Source organism: Hyperolius riggenbachi, chromosome 3, assembly GCF_040937935.1.
Source record: "Hyperolius riggenbachi isolate aHypRig1 chromosome 3, aHypRig1.pri, whole genome shotgun sequence".
NCBI lineage: Eukaryota > Metazoa > Chordata > Amphibia > Anura > Hyperoliidae > Hyperolius > Hyperolius riggenbachi.
In genome coordinates this window covers 319,857,530-319,880,576 of record NC_090648.1, presented here as the reverse complement: position 1 = coordinate 319,880,576, position 23,047 = coordinate 319,857,530, and the positions used below count along the sequence as shown (strand labels likewise).

The window sequence follows — 23,047 nt, the reverse complement described above, 5'->3', positions numbered from 1 at the left end:
ACAGGCCACAACTTCCTGATCTTCTGGTAGCTGTGACTTACCTGTAGGTAGGTGTAGGTAGGTAATACCTATAACTTTTCTCATGATGGATATTCTCTGACCTTACATATTTTGTAAATGATTGATCTGAACGGGGTGCAGAGCAGGTGTTCTGCCTTCATTCTCAATCCACTTGCTGTATGCTTGTTACAGGTGTGTAACTCAAACACTAATGAAAGCAATGAATCTGCATTATAGCCACAGACTGTGAGTTGCTTATAAGTTAACCACCCTGGCGTTCTATTTCCCCAGGATTTCCGTGCCCAAATTGGTACAATTAATTTTCATAACCTTTTTCCTGTAACTTACCAAAATGAGTCAAGCAAGCGTTTAGTATACAATATGAGTATAATAAAAGCATCAAACACAAATTCTTGTCAAAAATAAAATAAAATTAATTAATGACAAACAGAAATAGCTTTAAATCAATGCAGTAATAAATAATAAGTAATACAAATAAATAAATGCAGTAATATGCTGAAAATAAAGGCAGAAATAAATGGAGGCAGAAATACAAATGCATGGTATATTTCAAAATACCTCCTTCGTATGATAGATTTTGAAACAAGGTATAGCACAAAGTGCAACGTCACAGTCCGGACAATAAGTGCGTGTCTCCTTGCGCACTTTTTTACCTTCAGGGCCTTTTTTTGGCGCAGCAGACCGCACACCTTTTTGTAGGGTGAAGCTTTTGTGCGGTCGGGAGCAAATATTCAGGAAAGTGGTGTCCAGTCAGTCTTTCCGGATTTACAACATATGAGGCTTTGCGCCCCACTCTACTGGACTCCGGTGGGGGGGTGCTTCAGGTAAATGTTTTTGCACAACTGCCAAATGAAGTCATGGGGTGCAACAGGCCTTTCACTGTTTTGTTTGAACAGGACATAGGCATTCCACAAGCACTGTTCCAGGAGGTAGCCAACCCATACTCACTGAACAGGGGACCAAACTTCGTGCTTTTGCCCGTGTACATGATAGAGTTCCAGATGTACCCGGACTTGGCCTCACAAAGCATGAAGGACTTGATCCCAAAGCGGGCCCTTTTTGATGCGATAAACTGCACCCAGCTGAGTCTCCCCTTGAAGGCCATGAGACTTTCGTCGACGGTGACGTCTCGATCTGGTGTGTAGGCATCCCGGAAATTGCCTACCATCATCTGGTAGATGTCCCAGATCTTCTTCAGGTTGGGTGCAGGATGGGTGGCCTCATCGAAGTCCTCGTTGTTGGCAAAGTGCAAGAACTTCATGATGAGGCTGAAGCGGTACTCCGGCATCACACAACCAAAGAACGGAGTGGCAATCATCCGGTTGGTGGACCAGTACCACTCCTGCAGCGGCTTACCGACCAGTCCCTGGAGGAAGATGAGGCCCAGGAACAAACAGATGTCATACCTGGTGACCGGTTCCCACCTCCTGCTCCTGGACAACCTGCTGAGAGGAGCACCCTGCTGCTGCACTGCGTAGTGGTTGGTCTCCTCTACAATCTGCTGGATGACATCCTCGGTCAGGAAGAGCTCCAGGTAGGCCAGCGGGTTGTGGTCACAGTTGCGCTTCTGCCCAGGTACCCCAGTGAAAGGGAACCTGGGTGGCGGAGCTTGGTCCAGGCTCTCCAGCTCACACCATGTGCGCACAACGACTGGCTCCTCGATGTCGCTGTCACTTGTGGTGTCAGTCTCTGATGACAGATCCCCTGGAACGTCACTGTCGGTACATTCCTCCGCCACAGACTCGACATCACTGCCGCTATCCTCAAAGACGTCCATCAGCTCCTGGTCACATAGACGCCGCCGGGAGGACGAAGCCATGACTCCAAACAAGACACGGGGTCAGCAGCAAAAAAAAACAAAAACAAACAAAAAAAAAACAGCAAAAGCAATCACACAGAAATCACAGCGTCTTTAGAAAGACTAGCAAAACTGCAACACTGTATGAAGCAAAGGCAGGAAAATCACTCAAAGCACAGCAATCACCAAAAGTAGCTGACAAGCAGACTAGCAATGAGACACCAGTGACTCTGAAAGAGGAAGAATCAGTAACAGCCCACCCTTTTTATTCTGTGCTTTGAATCAGTGTATCATGATTGGTGTTACTTTGTAATTGTGTAATGAGTCACTTTATGTTGTAATTCATGCGCCGGCCAGCAGAGGGCGCATGATACACATCACAGAAGGAAGCTGGGCATCACCATCTTGGAAATCCGGAAATCCTCCGCACAGAGATACAGGGAGCCCGGGAGGGGAGACCACACAGCCCGCAGAGCCAGCACAGACAGCGGGATGCAGCGGACGCGCCGTCGATCGCAGTGGAAAGCCCCTGCTCCTGCATGACGAGCTCAGCTTGTCATTACCACTATTTGTATCGGCGGTATGGACGAGCTCAGCTCGTCCATACCGCCAGGCTGGTTAATAAAGCTAATGACTACACATATTCAGTTCACTTAAAAGAAAACCTGAAGTGAGAGGGATGGAGGCTGCCATATTTGTTTCCTTTAAAAAAAAGAATACCAGTTGCGGGGCAGTCATGCATCAGTAGTCTGAATCACACACTTTAAAGAGACTCTGAAGTCTCTTTTTTTACCTTCTTTTGTTTAACTATCCTCTTCAGCTTTAATGTCAGAGTTAAATCGCTGCATCTCCGCGGCAGAGGAGTGATTTATTACAGAGTAATTGACCTGCAAAGTTCTACAACTTTGCAGGTCGTAGATTATGCTGCCCTGACACACAGGGCTTCTCTTCTTGGAGAGGCTGAGCTTTGAGCTGTAGCTCTGCCTCTCCGCAATCAATCTCTGCCTCCTCCACACCCCTCTAAGTGAAAGAAGACTGAGAAGGGCGGGGACAGGCAGAGCTACAGTGTAAAGCTCAGCCTCTTCGAGGAAGTGAAGCCCTGCAGAGCCCGGGAGCATTGCAGGGCTTATCTCTGATAATAAATCACTCCTCGGCCGCAGGGATGCGGCGATTTAATGGCCCATACGCACGGGCAACTTTTTGGCATGTCGCTAGCACACGTGAGCGTGTGCGCGACATAGGTCCCTCCGCATACACACGGCGGAGGGACCTGGCAACTGATGCGGCGGAAGCTGTCGCTGTTGTCCCTCCCCCCGCCGGAAGCGCCGTCTATTTGCAATTATGTTGCTGTCGCTAGTCCGCGTACTCACGCGGACTAGTGACAGTTGCGGCGGAGTTGCGGCGGCGACTGTCGCCAGGCGATTGACCGCGCCAATCGCCTGGCGACAACAGCGACGGGCGACAGTTCGGGGTGCGCGCCCGTGCAACGCCGCATACTCACGGGCGACCTGTCGCCGCAACACGCGCGCGCCGCATGTTGCGGCGACAATTGTAGCCCGTGAGTATGGGCCATTACTGTCATTAAAGCTGAAGAGGATAGTTAAACAAAAGAAGGTAAAAAAAGAGACTTCAGAATCTCTTTAAACAAACATGCAGCTAATCTTGTCAGATTTTTGTCAGAGACCTTTGATCTGCATGCTTGTTTAGGGTCTATGGTTGAAAGTACAGAATCAGACAGAGGATGAGCAGGACTCTCAGGCAACTGGTATTGTTTAAATGGAAATAAATATGACAAAAAAAAGACTCCATGGCAGGCAATTAAGTCCTTGTGCAATCATAAAACCAAGAATAAGGGAGTCTTACCTCAACCAGTTTCTCACAATGTTCCCGCATTGGTGCTTCCACCTCTTGCTGTATTTGAATCTTTAATAGCTCCAGCTTCTGAGTTGTCATCACCTACAATATAAAGGCATAATGTATCAGTAAAGAAGGATGCACAGTTCAGTTATATAAGCAAGGCCCAGTGGGCTTTCATCCAGTAGCCAGCAGTGACAGGACTCAGGCTCCTTACACACTGTTAAATCCATTGTGGTGCGATTATTTTTCAATCCCACCACAATGTTGCTGAAAGATGGCACTGTTCTGTACAGTGAGGTGTACAGTGAGGCATACAGTACCATTTAAGTCTGCCTCACTTCCAATGTAGTGTAGTGGAGATAGATCAACGGTTTGCACACCAATAGCATTTAGTGGCGTTGAAGGACCAGTAGCCATCTGGTAAGTAAGAACAGTCCACACCCCACAATCCAGGAACTGTGTTATATTGTTTCACTGCAATGCACAACATACAACCATTATAAGATTGATTGTTATGCCAACCCTGGTGAGCATATAGACACACCCCCAACCAAAATCAATCAAAGGTCCATTAACTCCAGTTTTCAAACCAAATGAACATAGACACTGCATTCGGTTTAAAAACCGGAGGTAACAGCCCTCTGATTGATTATGACTGATAGATGAGGGCAGGACCTGATTGAGTTTGGTTAGGGGAGTGTCTATATGCTCACTAGGGTTCTTATATCTGTTATGTACTTCACTGTGGTTGTTAACATCTGTACTGTGCCTTGATAAAGGGGACCCTGAGAAACTCTGAAACAATCGTTGGCATAATGGTCAGATGATGTGTATGGGGATGGAACAATAAAACGCAGTTCCTGGATTGCCTGGACTCCTCTTATGTATATTTTCACTTCTAATGTAAACGCAGACGTATATATCCTGTTAACGCACTGCATATAGTGCGTTACTGCGTCGGTACATGCTGCCCTGAACCACATCGCGATCAGTGTGATAGCAACATAGCACTACTACCTGCTGTGTCATCAACTGTGGCCACAGGTAAAGTACCATGTAACAAGGAAAGTCTGATCCATCATAAATAAACTGACATTTCATCTGTCAAGGGTTGTGACATGCAGAGGATTACTCAGAGCCATTTTTATCTCTCATTTATAAATGTGTCCCAGACTGCAGAAACATCGAAGAAAATTCACACAACCTGATGCTGTTTGCATGTCCACACCCACCCCTTTCCATAACAACATGTCTGTATAGCAATCATTGCAAACTGCTGTCTGAAATAATCTGTAATTTTTACTTTGGGTAACAAAAGTGTGTACTAGGCCTAAATTGATCCTTTGGTGAGAGGGATCTGGAGGCTGACACATTTATTTCCTTTTAAACATTCCTAATATGTTTAGGGTCCCTTCCCACTATAAAGTGTGCATTTCATTATGAAGTGCACATGGCTGCCATTCAGTCATGAGTGGCAGACGTGTGCTGTCCGCAAAAAAAAAAAAAAACATACAGCAGAGCATTGTGTGGTGCACCAAAAAAACAACAACAACACTGTGTCTTTCCACTGTGCCTTGCGGGCATTTTCGCAAATGGTGTGAGGGAGCCTCAGTCACAGTGCCAGAATGAGTATGCAGATCAGGTGCTCTGACTAAATAAAGCCTGACCACAGTACTAGTGATGTCGAACCTCCGCGGAAAGTTCGGTTCGCGAAAAAGTTTGCGAACCGCAATAGACTTCAACGGGGAGGCGAACTTAAAAATTTAGAAAAATTTCTACTGGCTAGAAAAATGATAGAACACATGTTTCAAGGGTTCTAATACCTGGAGGACCTCTCTCCTCCCTCCAACCCTCCTACCTATTCCCTCCTCCCTCGGGTCTCATCTGCCAGGGAATTATAGTATTTCAAAAGCCAGCTTACATACCGTGGCTGGGAATTGAAGCCAGGTCTCAGTGTATGGTAGGTAACTAACATACCCATTATACCAACACTACTAGCTGAAACTAGCCTAGCATGTACCATTTATGCTCAATCCAAGAGAAAAATTAGACAAGACAAATAACATTTATATCGTGCTTTTCTCCTGGCAGACTCAAAGCGCCAGAGCTGCAGCCACTAGGGCACGCTCTTTAGGCAGTAGCAGTGTTAGGAAGACTTGCCTAAGGTCTCCTACTGAATAGGTGCTGGCTTGCTGAACAGACAGAGCCGAGTTTTTAACTCTGGTCTCCTGTGTCAGAGGCAGAGCCCTTAAAGGGGAACTGAAGAGAGAGGTATATGGAGGCTGTCATGTTTATTTCCTTTTAATCAATACCAGTTGCCTGGCAGCCCTGCTGGTCTATTTCTCTGCAGTAGTATCTGATTAAAACCAGAAACAAGCATGCAGCTAGTCTTGTCAGATCAGACTTATAAGTCTGAACCACTGAAACACCTGATCTGCTGCATGCTTGTTCAGGGGCTATGGCTAATAGTATTAGAGGCAGAGGATCAGAAGGGCTGCCAGGCAACTGGTATTGTCTAAAAGGAAATAAACATGACAGCCGCCATATACCTCTCTCTTCAGTTCCCCTTTAACCATTACACCATCCAGCCACTGCTTAAGGATATGTAGCCAGGCATGGCCTTGCCTTTTGTGTTCAACAGTTGTCAAGAGAAAAATTAGACAAGACAAATAACATTTATATCGCGCTTTTCTCCTGGCGGACTCAAAGCGCCAGAGCTGCAGCCACTAGGGCACGCTCTATAGGCAGTAGCAGGAAGACTTGCCTAAGGTCTCCTACTGAATAGGTGCTGGCTTACTGAACAGACAGAGCCGAGAATTGAACTCTGGTCTCCTGTGTCAGAGGCAGAGCCCTTAACCATTACACCATCCAGCCACTGCTTAAGGATTTGTAGCCAGGCATGGCCTTGTCTTTTGTGTTCAACAGTTGTCAAGAAAAAAATTAGACAAGACAAATAACATTTATATCGCGCTTTTCTCCTGGCGGACTCAAAGCGCCAGAGTTGCAGCCACTAGGGCACGCTCTATAGGCAGTAGCAGTGTTAGGAAGACTTGCCTAAGGTCTCCTACTGAATAGGTGCTGGCTTACTGAACAGACAGTGCTGAGATTCGAACCCTGGTCTCCTGCGTCAGAGGCAGAGCCCTTAACCATTACACCATCCAGCCACTGCTTAAGGATGTGTAGCCAGGCATGGCCTTGCCTTTTGTGTTCAACAGTTGTCCAAAGAGAACCCCAGATAGCCAGGTAGATTCATCTCTCTCTCTCTGTTCAGTAAGCCAGCACCTATTCAGTAGGAGACCTTAGGCAAGTCTTCCTAACACTGCTACTGCCTATAGAGTGTGCCCTAGATGCTGCAGCTCTGGTAATTTGAGTCTGCCAGGAGAAAAGCGTGATATAAATGTTTTGTCTTATCTAATTTTTCTCTTGGATTGAGCATAAATGGTACATGCTAGGCTAGTTTCATCTAGTAGTGTTGGTGGTATATTGGATATGTTAGTTACCTACCATACACTGAGACCTGGGTTCAATTCCCAGCCACGGTATGTAAGCTGGCTTTTGAAATACTGTAATTCCCTGGCAGATGAGACCCTCCTCCCTCCAGTAGGAGGGAATAGGTAGAAGGGGAGGAGGGTGGGTAGCAGCTTTCCGTTAACTAATTAGTGTAGGCAGATTAGTGAGTCAAATGGCACAAGGACTTTGCTTGTATAAGGGGGGGGGGCTCCACCAGTGAGAGCAGTCTGATTGGCAACAATGTGCCTGCTGACTGTGATGTAGAGGGTCAAAGTTTTGCTCAATAGCGCATTATAGGGCGAATTAAACAGGCAAACGCGAACCACCAAAGTTCGCCTGGAACCGTTCGCCGGCGAACCGTTCGGGACATCTCTACACAGTACCACATGCTTGTTTCAGGTGTGTCAGCAGGACAGCCAGGTAACTGGTATTATTTAAAAATAAATAAATATGAAATCCATATGCCTCATGCTACATCTGGGACATTAATTAGTACTTGTAATGCTAGAGACTTGTTAACTGCAACAAGAAAGCAATGCTCTTATGTTCAGGAAACATTACCAGCTGGGAACACACAAAAATGAACGCCTTATTTGAAATATTTCATCCTTTTCTAATTAAAAATATTTTATTGTTGTGGTAAATCTAAGATGCAAATAAAATAAATATGCAAATCTCATTCCCTGTTAGAAAAAAAAAAAAAAAAAAAAAGCTGGCTATACCAAGAGAGCCATTTCTGAAAACAGGTGGTCAAAAGGAACCTCCCTAGCGGTATGGACAGATATGTCCGTCCATAAAAACATGCTGTGAACAGTATAAACGTGCATACACATCAATACTCTCCTGCACTGTATACTAGACCCTTGCTTGACACATTTTGGCAAGTTACAGGAAAAAAAAAAGTTTTAAAAATAAATTGTATCACTTTTTGCACAGAAATCTTGGGAAAATTGAACGCCAGGAAGCGTTAAAGGGACTCCGAGCAGTGCAGAAACTATGGAAAGATGCATATCATTTTAAAGCTCTCTTTCTCCTCTTTCTAATGATATATAAACCGCCGCACTACGCCTTTTAGTTTTCGCTATTTTCGCGATTGAAATTGCCGCGGCCGCGATTTCAATCACGAAAATAGAGAAAACTAAATGGACGTAGGGCGACGATTTAGGTGTCGCCAGAAAGAGAGCTTTAAAATGATATCCATCTTTCCATAGTTATATTGTATTACACAGGGCGACTTTTTCCTAAAGTCAACAGCTCCGTTCTGCTGAATGCAGCTGCTGACACTGGGGAAAGTGTCGTCCTGTGTAATACAAGTAACTATAGAAAGATGGATATCATTTTAAAGCTCTCTTTCTCCTTTTTCTGGCGACACCTAAACCGTCACCCTACGCCTTTTAGTTTTCTTTATTTTCGCGATTGAAATTGTGGCCGCGGCAATTTCAATCGCAAAAATAGCGAAAACTAAAAGGCATAGGGCGACAATTTATATATCATTGGAAAGAGGAGAAAGAGAGCTTTAAAGAGGAGCTGTTAGGTGTAAGGTCTCAGAGAAAATAAACACATATATCAGTAGCTAAAGATTGGCTGTACTTACATTACATATGCATTTCACTGTCCATGTTTGTACTTCACATAATTTTTATATAGTATTTGCAGAGAATGATGCTCCTGACAGCTCATGGCAGGTTCCATGTTTGTCTGTCTCCTATGAAGCCAAATGTGTCGTCATGTCCTGCCTGCTTCCTGATGATTCCACTCTCACAAACGCTGGTAATGAATAACACTACTGTGCAGTGAATATTAATTAGCCATGTGGCTAGGAACAATAGCGGACTCCTGCAGTGTACTCTGCCCGAGATTTATTAGTGCTGTGAGCTAGACTGTTACATGCTGTTGAAACTTGAGCCTCACTAGCAGCCAGGGGAGGGCCCCAGAATGCTTTGCAGTATCTGTTATTCGGCTTGCGTCCTCCTTAGGAGCCTGGGGATACGGAGCCTTGCTGTCAGCAAACATCTAAAGTAAGAGAGATTTTTAACTGCAGTATTGCCTTTTTGGCTTCCTTCTAAACTGTTTAACACAGGAGAATAGAGGTTTAAATTAGCTTTTGCAGCCTGACAGTTACTCTTTAAAATGATATGCATCTTTTCATAGTTTCTGCACTGCTCGGAGTCCCTTTAAGGATGACGTTTTTTTTTTTTTTTAATTTTCCAATAAATTGCTTCAATTGGCTTTAACAGATTTTTCCAACAACCTCTAGTGGGAATAAAGATAGCCACGCACTAGTAGATTACCACCCAATGATGCAAAAAGATTGATCCCTCTCTGATATGAATCTGATCAGAGAAGGATCAATTCCTTCCACATGCTGCATAGATTTTAAATAGACATAAACATGAAATCTGTTAATAAATCGATCTGATCTCAGCATAGCACTGTGTGATGTAATGCAATGCTATAGGCTGTCTATCTACAGCTGCTCCCAGTTAGGGTTGCTGCGGTATACCAGTTTGATGGTACACCACGGTTTCAATGTGCATGGAAATCATACCATGTACATTTACAAAATACCGGTTTTCCCGCTGCATTCCGCATTATCACCACCACCAATTCGCATTACCCTTCTCTGTCTCCCTCCATGAAAAAGCAAGCTCTCAAAGTGATTTCCTGGTTGCGGAAGGCTTGCTGACACACTGCGCAGGCGCCGGATGTGACGCGCATCTTATGATGACGCGGCCTGGAACACAGAGACTGCTCCCCCCAGGGGCTGGAGCGCACATGCAGCATGCTTAGAATAGCGTGCACAGCGATTTGCTCAAAGATGGGGCTCTTCTCCCGCCGTCACGACCATTGCGGCCAATCAAAATACAGCCTTTGAAGTCTGCCTCTTCGGTATTGCGCGCTGAATGTTCTCTGGTATCCCACTGCCATTCTCTGTTATACTGCTGCCACTCAGTGCCCGCTCCAAGCTCTGCAAACAGGACTGGTAAGCTCGGCACATTTTAGGCAGTATTACATTGCCGGCACTCTTTCCTGTCCACCTGTGCCACCTATTACTGCCTACACCTATCCCTGGCTACCTATACTGCGGCCACTTATTACTGGCTACACCTATCCCTGGCTACCGATACTGCGGCCACCTATTACTGGCTACACCCATCCCTGGCTACCTATACTGCGGCCACTTATTACTGGCTACACCTATCCCTCGCTACCTATACTGCGGCCACCGATTACTGGCTACACCTATCCCTGGCTACCTATACTGCGGCCACCGATTACTGGCTACACCTATCCCTGGCTACCTATACTGCGGCCACTTATTACTGGCTACACCTATCCCTGGCTACCGATACTGCGGCCACCTATTACTGGCTACACCCATCCCTGGCTACCTATACTGCGGCCACTTATTACTGGCTACACCTATCCCTCGCTACCTATACTGCGGCCACCGATTACTGGCTACACCTATCCCTGGCTACCTATACTGCGGCCACCGATTACTGGCTACACCTATCCCTGGCTACCTATACTGCGGCCACCGATTACTGGCTACACATATCCCTGGCTACCTATACTGCGGCCACAGATTACTGGCTACACCTATCCCTGGCTACCTATACTGCGGCCACCTACTACTGGCCTCACCTATCCCTCGCTACCTATACTGCGGCCACCTACTACTGGCTACATCTATCCCTGGCTACCTATGCTGTGGCCACCTACTACAGGCTACACCTATCCCTGGCTACCTATGCTGTGGCCACCTACTACTGGCTACACCTATCCCTGGCTACCTATGCTGTGGCCACCTCCTACTGGCTACACCTATCCCTGCCTACCTATGCTGTGGCCACCTACTACTGGCTACACCTATCCCTGGCTACCTATGCTGTGGCCACCTCCTACTGGCTACACCTATCCCTGCCTACCTATGCTGTGGCCACCTACTACTGGCTACACCTATCCCCGGCTACCTATGCTGCGGCCACCTACTACTGGCTACACCTATCCCTGCCTACCTATGCTGCGGCCACCTACTACTGGCTACACCTATCCCTGGCTACCGATGCTGCGGCCACCTATTACTGGCTACACCTATCCCTGGCTACCGATGCTGCGGCCACCTATTACTGGCTACACCTATCTCTAATGCCACCAGGACTTTTGCAGAAGGTTGAGCTTTTTTACAGTTACCGAGGGAGTCGGGCACCCCTCACTAGGGTGGGGCACATTATTTAATGTAGGGGAGGGGGTCCAAATAATTGTATAATACTGTATACCGTGGTATTTTTTTTGACGGTTATCACACCGTGGAATTTCATACCATTGCAACCTTACTTCCAATCTGCCCCCCCATTGGACATGTTGGAGCAGAGTTATGGTAGATTCGATCAGAGCTAGCTAAACTAAAAATCTGTAACTGTGTGGTTAACTTTAAAACAATTGATGCACTGACAAAATAAAGACTGACATTTACTGACTAGTAATCAGCTGCTTCAAACTACCTTCAAACAAGGGTGTAAATACATAATACTCTATGGACCCTGCCAGATGTTGCTATGACAGCAGCGCAGAGCTCTCCAAGATTTGAGCACTCCCATAAGACTTGTGAGGCTGCAGGTGTCTCTGAACACAAATCCCACTGTAGTTCCAGAAATGAGAAAGATGCGCACACAGACAAAGCCCAATGCACATGAGGCACACCAGTCAGCCGTTTCACTTTCTGATCTTACTTGCAGCTTTAGCTCTTCCATCTCACGTGTTTTCTCTAACAAGTCTCCGCGCAGTTCCTCCAGGAGGAGTTTATACTTGTCATGAGCGTTCCGAACCTCAGCAGCAAATTGCTTACATTCACTTTGAGACTTTATATAGTCAGCCTGGAGCCTGCAACAAGATGAATAATGGTATGTTGTATTTAACGGGATGCATGGAAATTAAAGCCATAATGAATTATGCAAGCTTTACATTATTCAGACCCACATGACTGGTAAACGTTTGCTAAGAATAGAAATAGCGGAAATCCTCTACACACTGATGCTAATTTGGAAGTACCCAGAGGTGGCTTTTCATGCAGATAGATACTCAGTGTAGAATGCCTCTTATGTGTGTGTGAATTATTGTAAAAACACCACATGCATCCATGCCCACAGCAGCTCCTGTACTGAGCATCCAGGTGGGAAATGCTGGCACATTCATACTGGAAGCTGAGTGATTACTAGAAAGCCTTTCAGCTGGGCACGATGGGATATCTCAAGCATAAAGCTAGCAGGCTGATAGTAGCCAGATTGGGCAAGCGATTGGTTGTGTCTTGACTGAAAATCCACTGGGGAGGGTCAATCAACTATATAATGGACGAACCTTGAAATGAGTTGTACCTCTGAGGCTCAGATATTTTCTTGGAGCCCTAAGATATTATACAGAGTATACAGAATAACTACACACTTCTTAATCAGTCTGACTTTAGATGCACTATTTAAACATACTAAACCAATAAAAGGTAAGAGGAACATTTCACCTATCACACTTTTGTGCATCTTCGGACTTGCATTCTAAAAGGGACAAATCATGGTTTGATAGACCAGATTTACCAGAAAAGGCTACCTTATAGACTTGTTAATATATCTTTTCTTAATTCAAACTCATAATTTAATTTCTAATTTGGAAAGAAGGAAGCACTTATAAGACAACAGATCAATGGTCAATTAAAGTACAACCTTGCAAGATTTATGCTGAAACCCGACAGTGGAACTGCTGCTTCGCTAGCTTAGCTCTTCTTACCACAGCATTAAACTACAGGGCTGTAATCCCCTCACCATTCCAAACAGTACTTGCATGAAAAAAAAAATTTAACACAGCAACTCTTTCCATCAATAAACTGTTTACAACTGATTGGAAGAATATCGACTGGCCATGTTGGCATCAATGATCAAATCTGTCAAAACAAAACAAAAAAGTCCCATGTATAGCCAGCTTTAGCTTTGAGAGGTCATTCATACCCTAGCCACTAATTTTCAGTGTTGTTGGGGCTTTTGTTATTCAGTCTCATGGTCCCTTCTAAACTACAGGGAATAAAGTCATGTACATAGATGTGTGCTGCCCCAAAAGTACTTTTGAGCAGAATGAAGTGTTAGGAAGTAATTTTTGTTTAAACGCTTCAAGTGTAAATCACCAGGACCTGAGGTTTCCTATTAGGTGGTATCCCTTACGCCAGTGTGCTGAAAAGCGCTGCAGAAGATATAAGCGCTATATAATTACTAAATAATAATACAAACACATTCTCTCCCTAAACAATCATGCACTGATGATTAGGGTATCAGTTCAGATTATGAGCGTTATTCAGGCACATAACTCAGCCACAGCCGAGCTACATGTACAGTTCAATACAGAAGGGACAATCAAGTAATGCACAACACAGCAAGTTCTGGTGGGTAGTGTAAGCAAGAAAACCATATTCCCTGTGCTGGTTCTAGAGGCAAACTTGTGAGGTTGCGCCCCTCTGATTTGGAATGATCAAACAGCACCCGACAATTTACCCTGCTTCATTTAATGTTCTCTCATGACATGCTGCAGCTCAGCATAATAGCACACTGGCTGGCTGTGAGTCGTGACAAACAAACTGCTCACCCTCAGCCACTCCATTCCTCCTCAGTCAGGACAGCAGTGCCAACTCCTCCCTTCTGCTGTGCAAGTCAAGTGCAACACTGCTGTTCTCCTGCAGCTCCCCTCCTCACACTGCATAGCAAGCTGCTTTTCCCTAATGATGACCTCTTCACCTCACTCTCCTCTCACTTCTCCTTCTCTGACTGCATGTGGTTAGTGTAAACACAGTACAAACAAGCTGCCCCTGTAATCTCTGCATGTTGCAAATGTTTCACTTTGCTTAATGAGAACTGGCCCTGCATATTCCTGTTTGTCACTCAATGGTCAATATCATTTAGAGATCTAAACATGCTGGATCACTAAGGGACTTTGTGGGACACCTGGACACATGCTAGATTATCAGCCAAGGCTGCATAAAAGGGCTACCTTAGCCGAGATCTCTCTAGCGTGCATACATGGCTTTAGTTTTCTGAATTTATTTGAACTGCAGATTAATGAGATAAAGAATTCAGATGAATAGAGAACGTAATTCACAAGATTATAAAAACAAACATTATATGTATAACCATGTATATTTCGAGAAGCAGATTACAGTAAGGTTTCATAGCAGCAATACAGCCAATGCTACAGAGCTCACATTAAAGGTTTTGTAGTACTTATAAAAGATCCGACTATGTACAGCATTGTTTAAAGAACAACTGTAGTGAAAAGAATAGGGAGGCTGACACATCGATTTTCCTTTAAGCAATTCCAGTTGCCTGGCAGGCGGCAGCCATGCTGATCTATTTGGCTACAGTAGTGTCTGAATCACACCAGAAACAAGCAAGTCATGGTTTGATAGACCAGATTTACCAGAAAAGGCTACCTTATAGACTTGTTAATATATCTTTAATTCAAACTCATAATTTAATTTTTAATTTGGAAAGAAGGAAGCTCTTATAAGACAACAGATCAATGGTCAATTAAAGTACAACCTTGCAAGATTTATGCTGAAACCCAACAGTGGAACTGCTGCTTCGCTAGCTTAGCTCTGCTTACCACAGTATTAAACTACAGGGCTGTAATCCCCTGACCATTCCAAACAGTACTTGCATAAAAAAAAAAAAAAATTAACACAGCAACTCTTTCCATCAATAAACTGTTTACAACCGATTGGAAGATTATCGACTGGCCATGTTGGCATCAATGATCAAATCTGTTAAAACAAAAAAAAAAAAAGTCCCATGTATAGCCAGCTTTAGCTTTGAGAGGTCATTCATACCCTAGCCACTAATTTTCAGTGTCGTTGGGGCTTTTGTTATTCAGTCTCATGGTCCCTTCTAAACTACAGGGAATAAAGTCATGTATATAGATGTGTGCTGCCCCAAAAGTACTTTTGTGCAGAATGAAGTGTTAGGAAGTAATTTTTGTTTAAACGCTTCAAGTGTAAATTACCAGGACCTGAGGTTTCCTATTAGGTGGTATCCCTTACGCCAGTGTGCTGAAAAGCGCTGCAGAAGATATAAGCGCTATATAATTACTAAATAATAATACAAACATTCTCTCCCTGAACGATCATGCACTGAATCACACCAGAAACAAGCATGCAGCTAATCTTCATATAAGTCAGAAACACCTGATCTGCTGCATGCTTGTTCAGGGTCTCTGGCTAAAAGTATTAGAGGCAGAGGATCCACAGGGCAGCCAAGCAACGGGTATTGCTTAAAATTAAATCAATATGAAAGCCTCTATATCACTCTCACTTCAGTTGTCCTTTAAGATATGTAAACTGTGCAGACACTTTGGTCTGTCTGCTGTCACTTGAACCGATTCTTGACTGTTTTGAGTGAAAGTTTAAGAATAATTTCTGTCCAAACATGAACAGGAGATGCCCCACTGCAGGATCATCAATACATTTCCAACACTGGTCCATCATTAGTGATACAGCATAGTAAATCAAATTGTGGGAAGCCTGTACTCAATTTTACCAGTGATTAAAAATCATTTGAAAATTACAACAAAAATCTCTTTGGGTGACCAAAATCAAACATGTGTAAGTAGTTTTAAATTTAAATCTCTAGCAGTCTTCAGAAAGCAGTCTTCACCTTGTCAGTGGAGAAAAAACAAGGAACACCAAGAGCCCCAATAGTGTAATATGTACTGGTAAATGGTTACTAGATAGAGTAAATATTAATACTCACAAACCAGGGTTACCATTAGGCAACCACTGTAAAGGCAAGTGGGGAGATTTTCCTGACCCCACTCAGGAATAAGAAGTCGCTCTCTGTAGATGAGAAAATGGGGGTTCAACCCTCCACCCAGGGTGGACTCAATATTATGCAGGAGAACAGAGGCGCCAAAAGGATAAAGGGAAGCTAAATAAGCTTAAAAAATAAATTCTTGGTAAATAGAGGAGGTAGTGGTGGACTTACCTCCTCCAAGTAGACACACAACGACTGTAGTAAAGACAGTCAATATATTTTATTTATGAACTCCCAAATATGCAACGCGTTTCGCAGGTTTGATCCCGCTTCATCAGGCAATAACAACGGAGCAATAGCATATGTGGTCAGTAGAAGAGCCAGGCACCTCTCTGCCTGGCTCTTCTACTGACCACATATGCTATTACTCCGTTGTTATTGCCTGATGAAGCGGGATCAAACCTGCGAAACGCGTTGCATATTTGGGAGTTCATAAATAAAATATATTGACTGTCTTTACTACAGTCGTTGTGTGTCTACTTGGAGGAGGTAAGTCCACCACTACCTCCTCTATTTACCAAGAATTTGGTTTTTAAGCTCATTTAGCTTCTTTTTTTCCTTTTGGCGCCTCTGTTCTCCTGCATAATATTGTCAGTGGAGAAGGCAAACAAGTTCAACTGCAGCTATAAACACAGCAAAGAACAACTGGACCACCACAGAGCACTGCAGGGTTGTGTGAAAGTACCTGGTATGTTCCGCCTTCAGAAGCTGATAATTGGCCTTATGGTTTTCACATCTCATTTTCTCATCCATTAAAAGTTTCTGCAGGTCGGCATCCGTTTCACTCATTTGAGGAAATACAACTGGAAAAGAGGGCTCCATCTTGTCATCAGCCGAGGCACTACTAGACACCATGTAGAAAGCTGCAGATCTGACACACAGCAATAGCCGTCTTCACCCTTTTTCTTGCTTTTTCTCCAATTCTCCAGGGAACAAATTAGACAGGTAACTAGAGGATGGAGGGGCTGGGTGAGGGAAGCAATAACAACAAAACAGATTAGTAAGCTTTTATTTATTTGCTTTCAAACAATACCAGTTGCCTGGCAGTCTCTGCCCCTAATTCCTTTAGGCCTGGTTCACAGTGGCCCCAATAGTTCTTTGAGACAGGAGCAACACAATGGATCGGTAGAAGGGCGTCGCATAATAAACTCCTGTTGCGTCAGGTACAATGAAGCATTCATTTCTACTGTGACATGCACTGCAACCTGTTGTATCCCAACTCAATCACTGCGCTGTGAGCATTGCATTGGTCGTACATTGCCGTTACAGCGCACCACAACATACCACTGTGAATGTGGCTTAGCCATAGACCCTGAACAAGCAAGCAGATGTTTTTGACTGAAGTTTGACTGGATTTGCTGCATGCTTGTTTCAGGTGTGTGATTCAGACACTACTGCAGCTAAAGAGATCAGCAGAACAGCCAGGCAACTGATATTGTTTAAAAGGAAATAACTATGATAGCCTCCATATACCAATCGCTGCAGGTTTCCTGTCGTTTAAGGGATGCACTGCTTTGTAACTGAGATGAATGTGAGCATTAATTTCACATTGTTGTCATCGATTGCCCAAGCAATGTGGTTGATTGAGTTTTCCTAGACACTACATGCAGCTTCTGGAGTCGGTGGAGTTTATGGTTACATTCTATCCCCCTGGGCTGCAAACGCTTTGAAAAACAATGACAAACATAGCAGAAAAGCAATTGGCTGCTATTAAATGAGCTGCCGGGAGCCGTCCATTAGAACTGACTCTAAACTTTAGCTTTATGCAATGATCAGACTTCCATATAAGGCTAGCCATGGACAGCCAGATGTTTCACTGGGTATCGACAAGCAGAGGCTCACTGTACATAAAGCATCTGATCAAAAGATGCTACAAACCGCAAGCCAGACTCGGTGTGATAAGCTCATACTGCTTCTGTTTTTACTAATGAGCAAGATTTTACCCAACACACAGCGGTGCAGAACCATCATTCTTCCCACTGAGGCTGATCTCACCTCTGAGACCATCATGCAAGAAAAGCTTAGTCTCATCCCAATTATCTGCATTCTGGATGGATTGTGCTCTGCATCTAACATCCCAATAGAGCCTCACTACATACATTATTATTGTGTAATAGGGCTGCTAACAGAAAGGATCACTCACCGAATTCTGCTTTCAGAGCATAATAAGCTATCAGGAAAAGATATATTTTTTCTGTCATGTTACTAAAATTCAGCTTTAGTGAGAAAAAGTAAGATCATTGCACAGAAATGCCTTCTATAAACCATCAGAAGTGCGTGTTGTTCACCAGGACTGGCCTAGCTGGCAGTCTTTTCAACCACCCATTGCAACATTAAGGCCCCTTTCACAGTGCGACGTTAAAGTCGCACGTTACAAAAAGTTTTAACGTGTACTAACGCACAGCAATACTAAGTCTGTGCAACATTCACAGTGCACACATTGCGTTTGTGTGTAACGTGTAGCATTATTAGAAAGTGCTGCATGCTATGCGTTATACACAACTACATTATTAACTACATTGGACTGTTTGCATATGCTCAGTAACGGCCTGGAAGCATACTTTTCATTGCCAGTATTGCCTACTGTATGCGACGATAACAGGGCATAGAGTTGCGTTATGACATTTTTAGGACGTTGCGTTGTTAGTTTGCGTTGCGACTTTAACGTCGCATCAAAACGAAACGTCCCAGTGTGAAAGTAGCCTAACAGTATCTGGATGTGTATGCAACCCAAAAGTATTATCAGACGATGCCCTGCCAAGTGTATTAAAACCTTCTGAAAATCTATCTTTGCTATCTTCCTAAAGGACAAGTAAAGTGAGAAAATGTAAGAAGCCAGCAGAGGCTTTAGTACTGTTTGGAGCCTCCAGAGATGCTGCAACCACTCTAGCCCTACAAATATATGGCCTCTTCATCCACACAAGCCTTGTACACACAGTGGATGAAACCCACACAGACACGGGGAGAACATACAAACTCCATGCAGCTAATACCCTGGCTGGGATTCAAACCACAGACCCAGTGCTGCAGGCAAGAGTGCTAACCACTATGTCACTGTGCTGACATATTACCATTATTAATTTCTATAGCACTGACACCTTCTGTAGCACTGTACAGAGTACATAGTCATGTCACTGTCTGTCCTCACAAGAGCTCACAATCTAATCCCTACCATAGTCATAGTGTAATGTCCTTTTATATTATTATGTTTTTATGTAGCATTGATATCTTCTGCAGCACTCTCGCAATACTTCCTAATTTATCAAGTAGTCAAATGGCAGAAGATTTTCCAACAAAATGCAATCAGATTGGCGGCAGATTTCCCCACAAAATGCAATCAAACTGGCAGCAAATATCCCCACAAAATGCCATCAGATTGACGGCAGATATCCCCACTAAATACAATCAGATTGGTGGCAGATATCCCCACAAAATGCAATTAGATGATTGGCAGTAGATATCCCCACAAAATGCAATTAGATTGGCAGCAAATATCCCCACAAAATGCAATTAGATTGGCAGCAGATATCCCCACAAAATGCAATCAGATTGGCGGCAGATATCCCCACAAAATGCAATCAGATTGGCGGCAGATGTCCCCACAAGATGCAATTTTGATTTTTTTTCACGATTTTCTTCAAATCGAGCTGTAGCACTAAATTCACAATGCCCCCAATATAGTTTAGACAGCTATAGGTGCCCCAGTAAAGGTTAGCTAACTATAGGTGCCCCAGTATAGTTAAGCCAGCTATAGGTGTTGCAGTGCAGGTTAGCCTGTTTAGGTACCACAGTACAGGTTAGCCATTTTAGGTGCCGCAGTACAGGTTAGCCATCCTCATCCCTTTTAGTGTAACCAGAATTCCCCCCTTCCCCCCACACATACACACTCGGACACACCTTTAGTGTATATAGGCAGATCCCCCTTTAGTGTATATTGACAGATACCCCCTTTAGTGTATATATAGCCAGATACCCCCTTTAGTGTATATAGAAAGATTCTTCCCCCTCCATTTAGTGTATATAGCCAGATCACCCTTTTAGTGTACATAGGCAGTCCCCCCACTTTAGCTTATATTGCCATATCTCCCCTTTAGTATAAGCAGACACATTTCCCTTTAGTGTAGATCCCCTTTAGTGTATATAGGCAGTCCTCCCCCCTTTAAAGTATACAGCCTGATTCCCCTCTTTATCATATATAGCCAGATCCCCCCTTTAGTATAGGCAGATACACTTCCTTTTAGTGTATATAGGCAGATCCCCCTCGCGATGGTACCTGCTTCTCTCCCGGCCCCCTCCTTCTCTCCTGGCTCCCTCCTTCTCTCCTGGCTCCCTCCTCCAGCAAGTTCTTATCCCGACCCATTCGGCTTCACCGCATTAGATTGCCGCGCGGTAAAAGCCGCGGTGAACAGACAGCGAGTGTTGCCTGGTAACGGTGGGCGTCAGGAAGTGATGTCACACTTCCTGATTCAAGCCCCGCAATACTGGGCAACACTCGGTGCTTGGTGTCGCATCAAGACAGTACTCCCATCGAGGGATTATACCACCACTTCTGCGCACGCGCATAGCCCTTTTGCACATGCCCAGTAAGGCTATGGGCAAACTACTGAAAGATCCATCCGCGGTTTATCGATCTTTCATCCGCAGCGGAGACAAGCTGCGTGGTGCCCACTGCCCATGGACGCCGCCCAGTCGCGTGGCGACCCCGAGTAATACGCCAGCTGCCTGGTCACCCCCACAACAGCCGCCTGCTCACCCTATCCACACATTTTTTTAACACGTTAGTGGTGTGTACATCTGCCTCTGGCTACATATACTGGGCACAAATACCCCTGGCTACATATACTGGGGACATATACCCCTGGCTACATATACTGGGGACATATACCCCTGGCTACATATACTGGGGACATATACCTCTGGCTACATATACTGGGGACACCCATACACCTGGCTACATATACTGGGGATACCTATAGACCTGGCTACATATAATGGGCACATATACCCCTGGCTACATATACTGCTGACACCTATACACCTGGCTACATATACTGGGGACACCTATAGACCTGGTTACCCATACTGGGGACACCTATTCACCTGGCTGCATATACTGGGGACACCTATACACCTGGCTACATATACCATGGACACTTATAGACCTGGCTACCTATTCTGGGGCACCTATAGACCTGGCTACCTATTCTGGGGACACCCATAGACCTGGTTACCTATACTGGGGGACACCTATACACCTGGCAACATATACTGGGGACACCTATTCACCTGGCTACATATACGGTGGATACCTATACACCTGGCTACATATACCGTGGACACCTATAGACCTGGCTACCTATTCTGGGGCACCTATAGACCTGGCTACCTATTCTGGGGCACCTATAGACCTGGCTACCTATTCTGGGGCACCTATAGACCTGGCTACATATACTGGGGACACCCATACACATGGCTACCTATACTGGGGACACCTATAGACCTTGTTACTTCCACTGGGGATACCTATAGCCCTAGTTACCTATACTGGGGGTGCCGGTTTTGGGGGAGCTGCTGCCAGATTAACTGTATTTTTAGGAACCTCTGCTGCCAAGTTAAGTGTATTTTGGGGAACAGCTGCCAGATTATGTGTATGTTGGGGGAACCACTTTTGCCAGATTACATGTATTTTGGGTAATCCGCTGCCAGATTACGCTTATTTTGGGCGACCACTGCCAAATTATGTGTACGTTGGGGGAACCGCTGCTGCCAGATTACGTCTATTTTGGGGTTACCACTGCCGGTTTATCTGTATTTTGGAGGAACCTCTGCCAAATTGCGTGGATTTTTGGTGAAATGCTGTCAGATTCAGGGCTGTGGAGTTAGTACAAAAATCCTCAGACTCCTCAGGTTATTATTACTCCAACTCCTCTAATTTGCATATTACAATCTTGTTGATTGAAAGTATGTAACATAAAATTAATCTCAACTGTCAACGCTTAGGAATTTTAAAAGACAACTGAACTGAGAGGGAGATGAAGGTTGCCATATTTATTCCCTTTTAAACAATACCAGTTACCTGGCTATCCAGCTGATCTTCTGCCTTTAATACTTTTAGTCATGGACTTAAAGGGAAGGTCCAAGCTTTAAAAAAAAAAAAAAAAATACTTCACTTACCTGGGGCTTCCTCCAGCCCCTTGCAGTCGTTCTGTGACCTCGCCGCAGCTCCTCTCACTCCCGGTGTCCTGCGCTGAAGAAGCCGACCTCGCCAGGTTGGCTTCATGTGCGCTCCACATCGCGGGTCACGTGGTGTACATGACGTCATCTGGTCTCTACTGCGCAGGCGCAGTAGTTCAGCGCCTGCGCAGTAGAGACCCGATGACGTCGCATACACCACGTGACCCCCCGCCGTGGAGCGCACATGAAGCCGACCTGGCGAGGTCGGCTTCTTCAGCGCAGGGCACCAGGAGTGAGAGGAGCTGCGGCGAGGGCACAGAACGACTGCAAGGGGCTGGAGGAAGCCCCAGGTAAGTGGTTTGTGTTTTTTTTTTTTTAAAGCTTGGATGTTTCCTTTAAGCCTTGTTCACATCATACGCGCTTCCGTGTGCATTTGGAAGTGCGTATGACATGGTAACATGCAAGAACGGCAGAAGGGTACAGACAGCCCTTCTGCCATTCACAACAAATGTGCTGCACAGCAGTATGATGCGCTTGCGTACTGCTGCATGCATTCTGCCCGCAAGCGCAGTGCTGACCCATTTACTGTCAATGGATGGGATCAGCAGTGCAGCGGGTAGCGGCGCAGATGGCGTGCGATCATATGTGTTGCGTTCCAATCGCATGGCCATCTGCGCTGCATAGATGTGAACTAGTCCTTGTTAAGAGTACTTGTAAAAGGTACAGACAGGAACAAAGAACATCAGGCCCTAGGCAATGTGACTGTGCGTACATGTAAGAGTAATGTGCAGGTTCTCTGCAGGAGAATGAGGCGATTATTCCTCTATTACACATTCTTCATGTA

At 44.9% G+C, this 23,047-nt stretch overlaps 1 protein-coding gene across 1 annotated transcript in view; it reads right to left on the bottom strand.

Annotated features, from left to right (window-relative positions):
* The window catches only part of CEP83 (centrosomal protein 83), a 59,946-nt gene extending 39,380 nt beyond the window's left edge, over window positions 1-20,566 (bottom strand). The window contains exons 1-4 of the mRNA XM_068276802.1: window positions 20,303-20,566; window positions 16,715-16,994; window positions 11,923-12,073; window positions 3,683-3,775 (exon numbers count right to left, since the gene is read on the bottom strand). Coding sequence (XP_068132903.1) covers window positions 3,683-3,775; window positions 11,923-12,073; window positions 16,715-16,884 — 414 coding nt within the window. The 5' untranslated portion in view covers window positions 16,885-16,994; window positions 20,303-20,566. The remainder of the gene's footprint in view (window positions 1-3,682; window positions 3,776-11,922; window positions 12,074-16,714; window positions 16,995-20,302) is intronic.
* Between the last annotated feature and the right edge of the window lie 2,481 nt (window positions 20,567-23,047).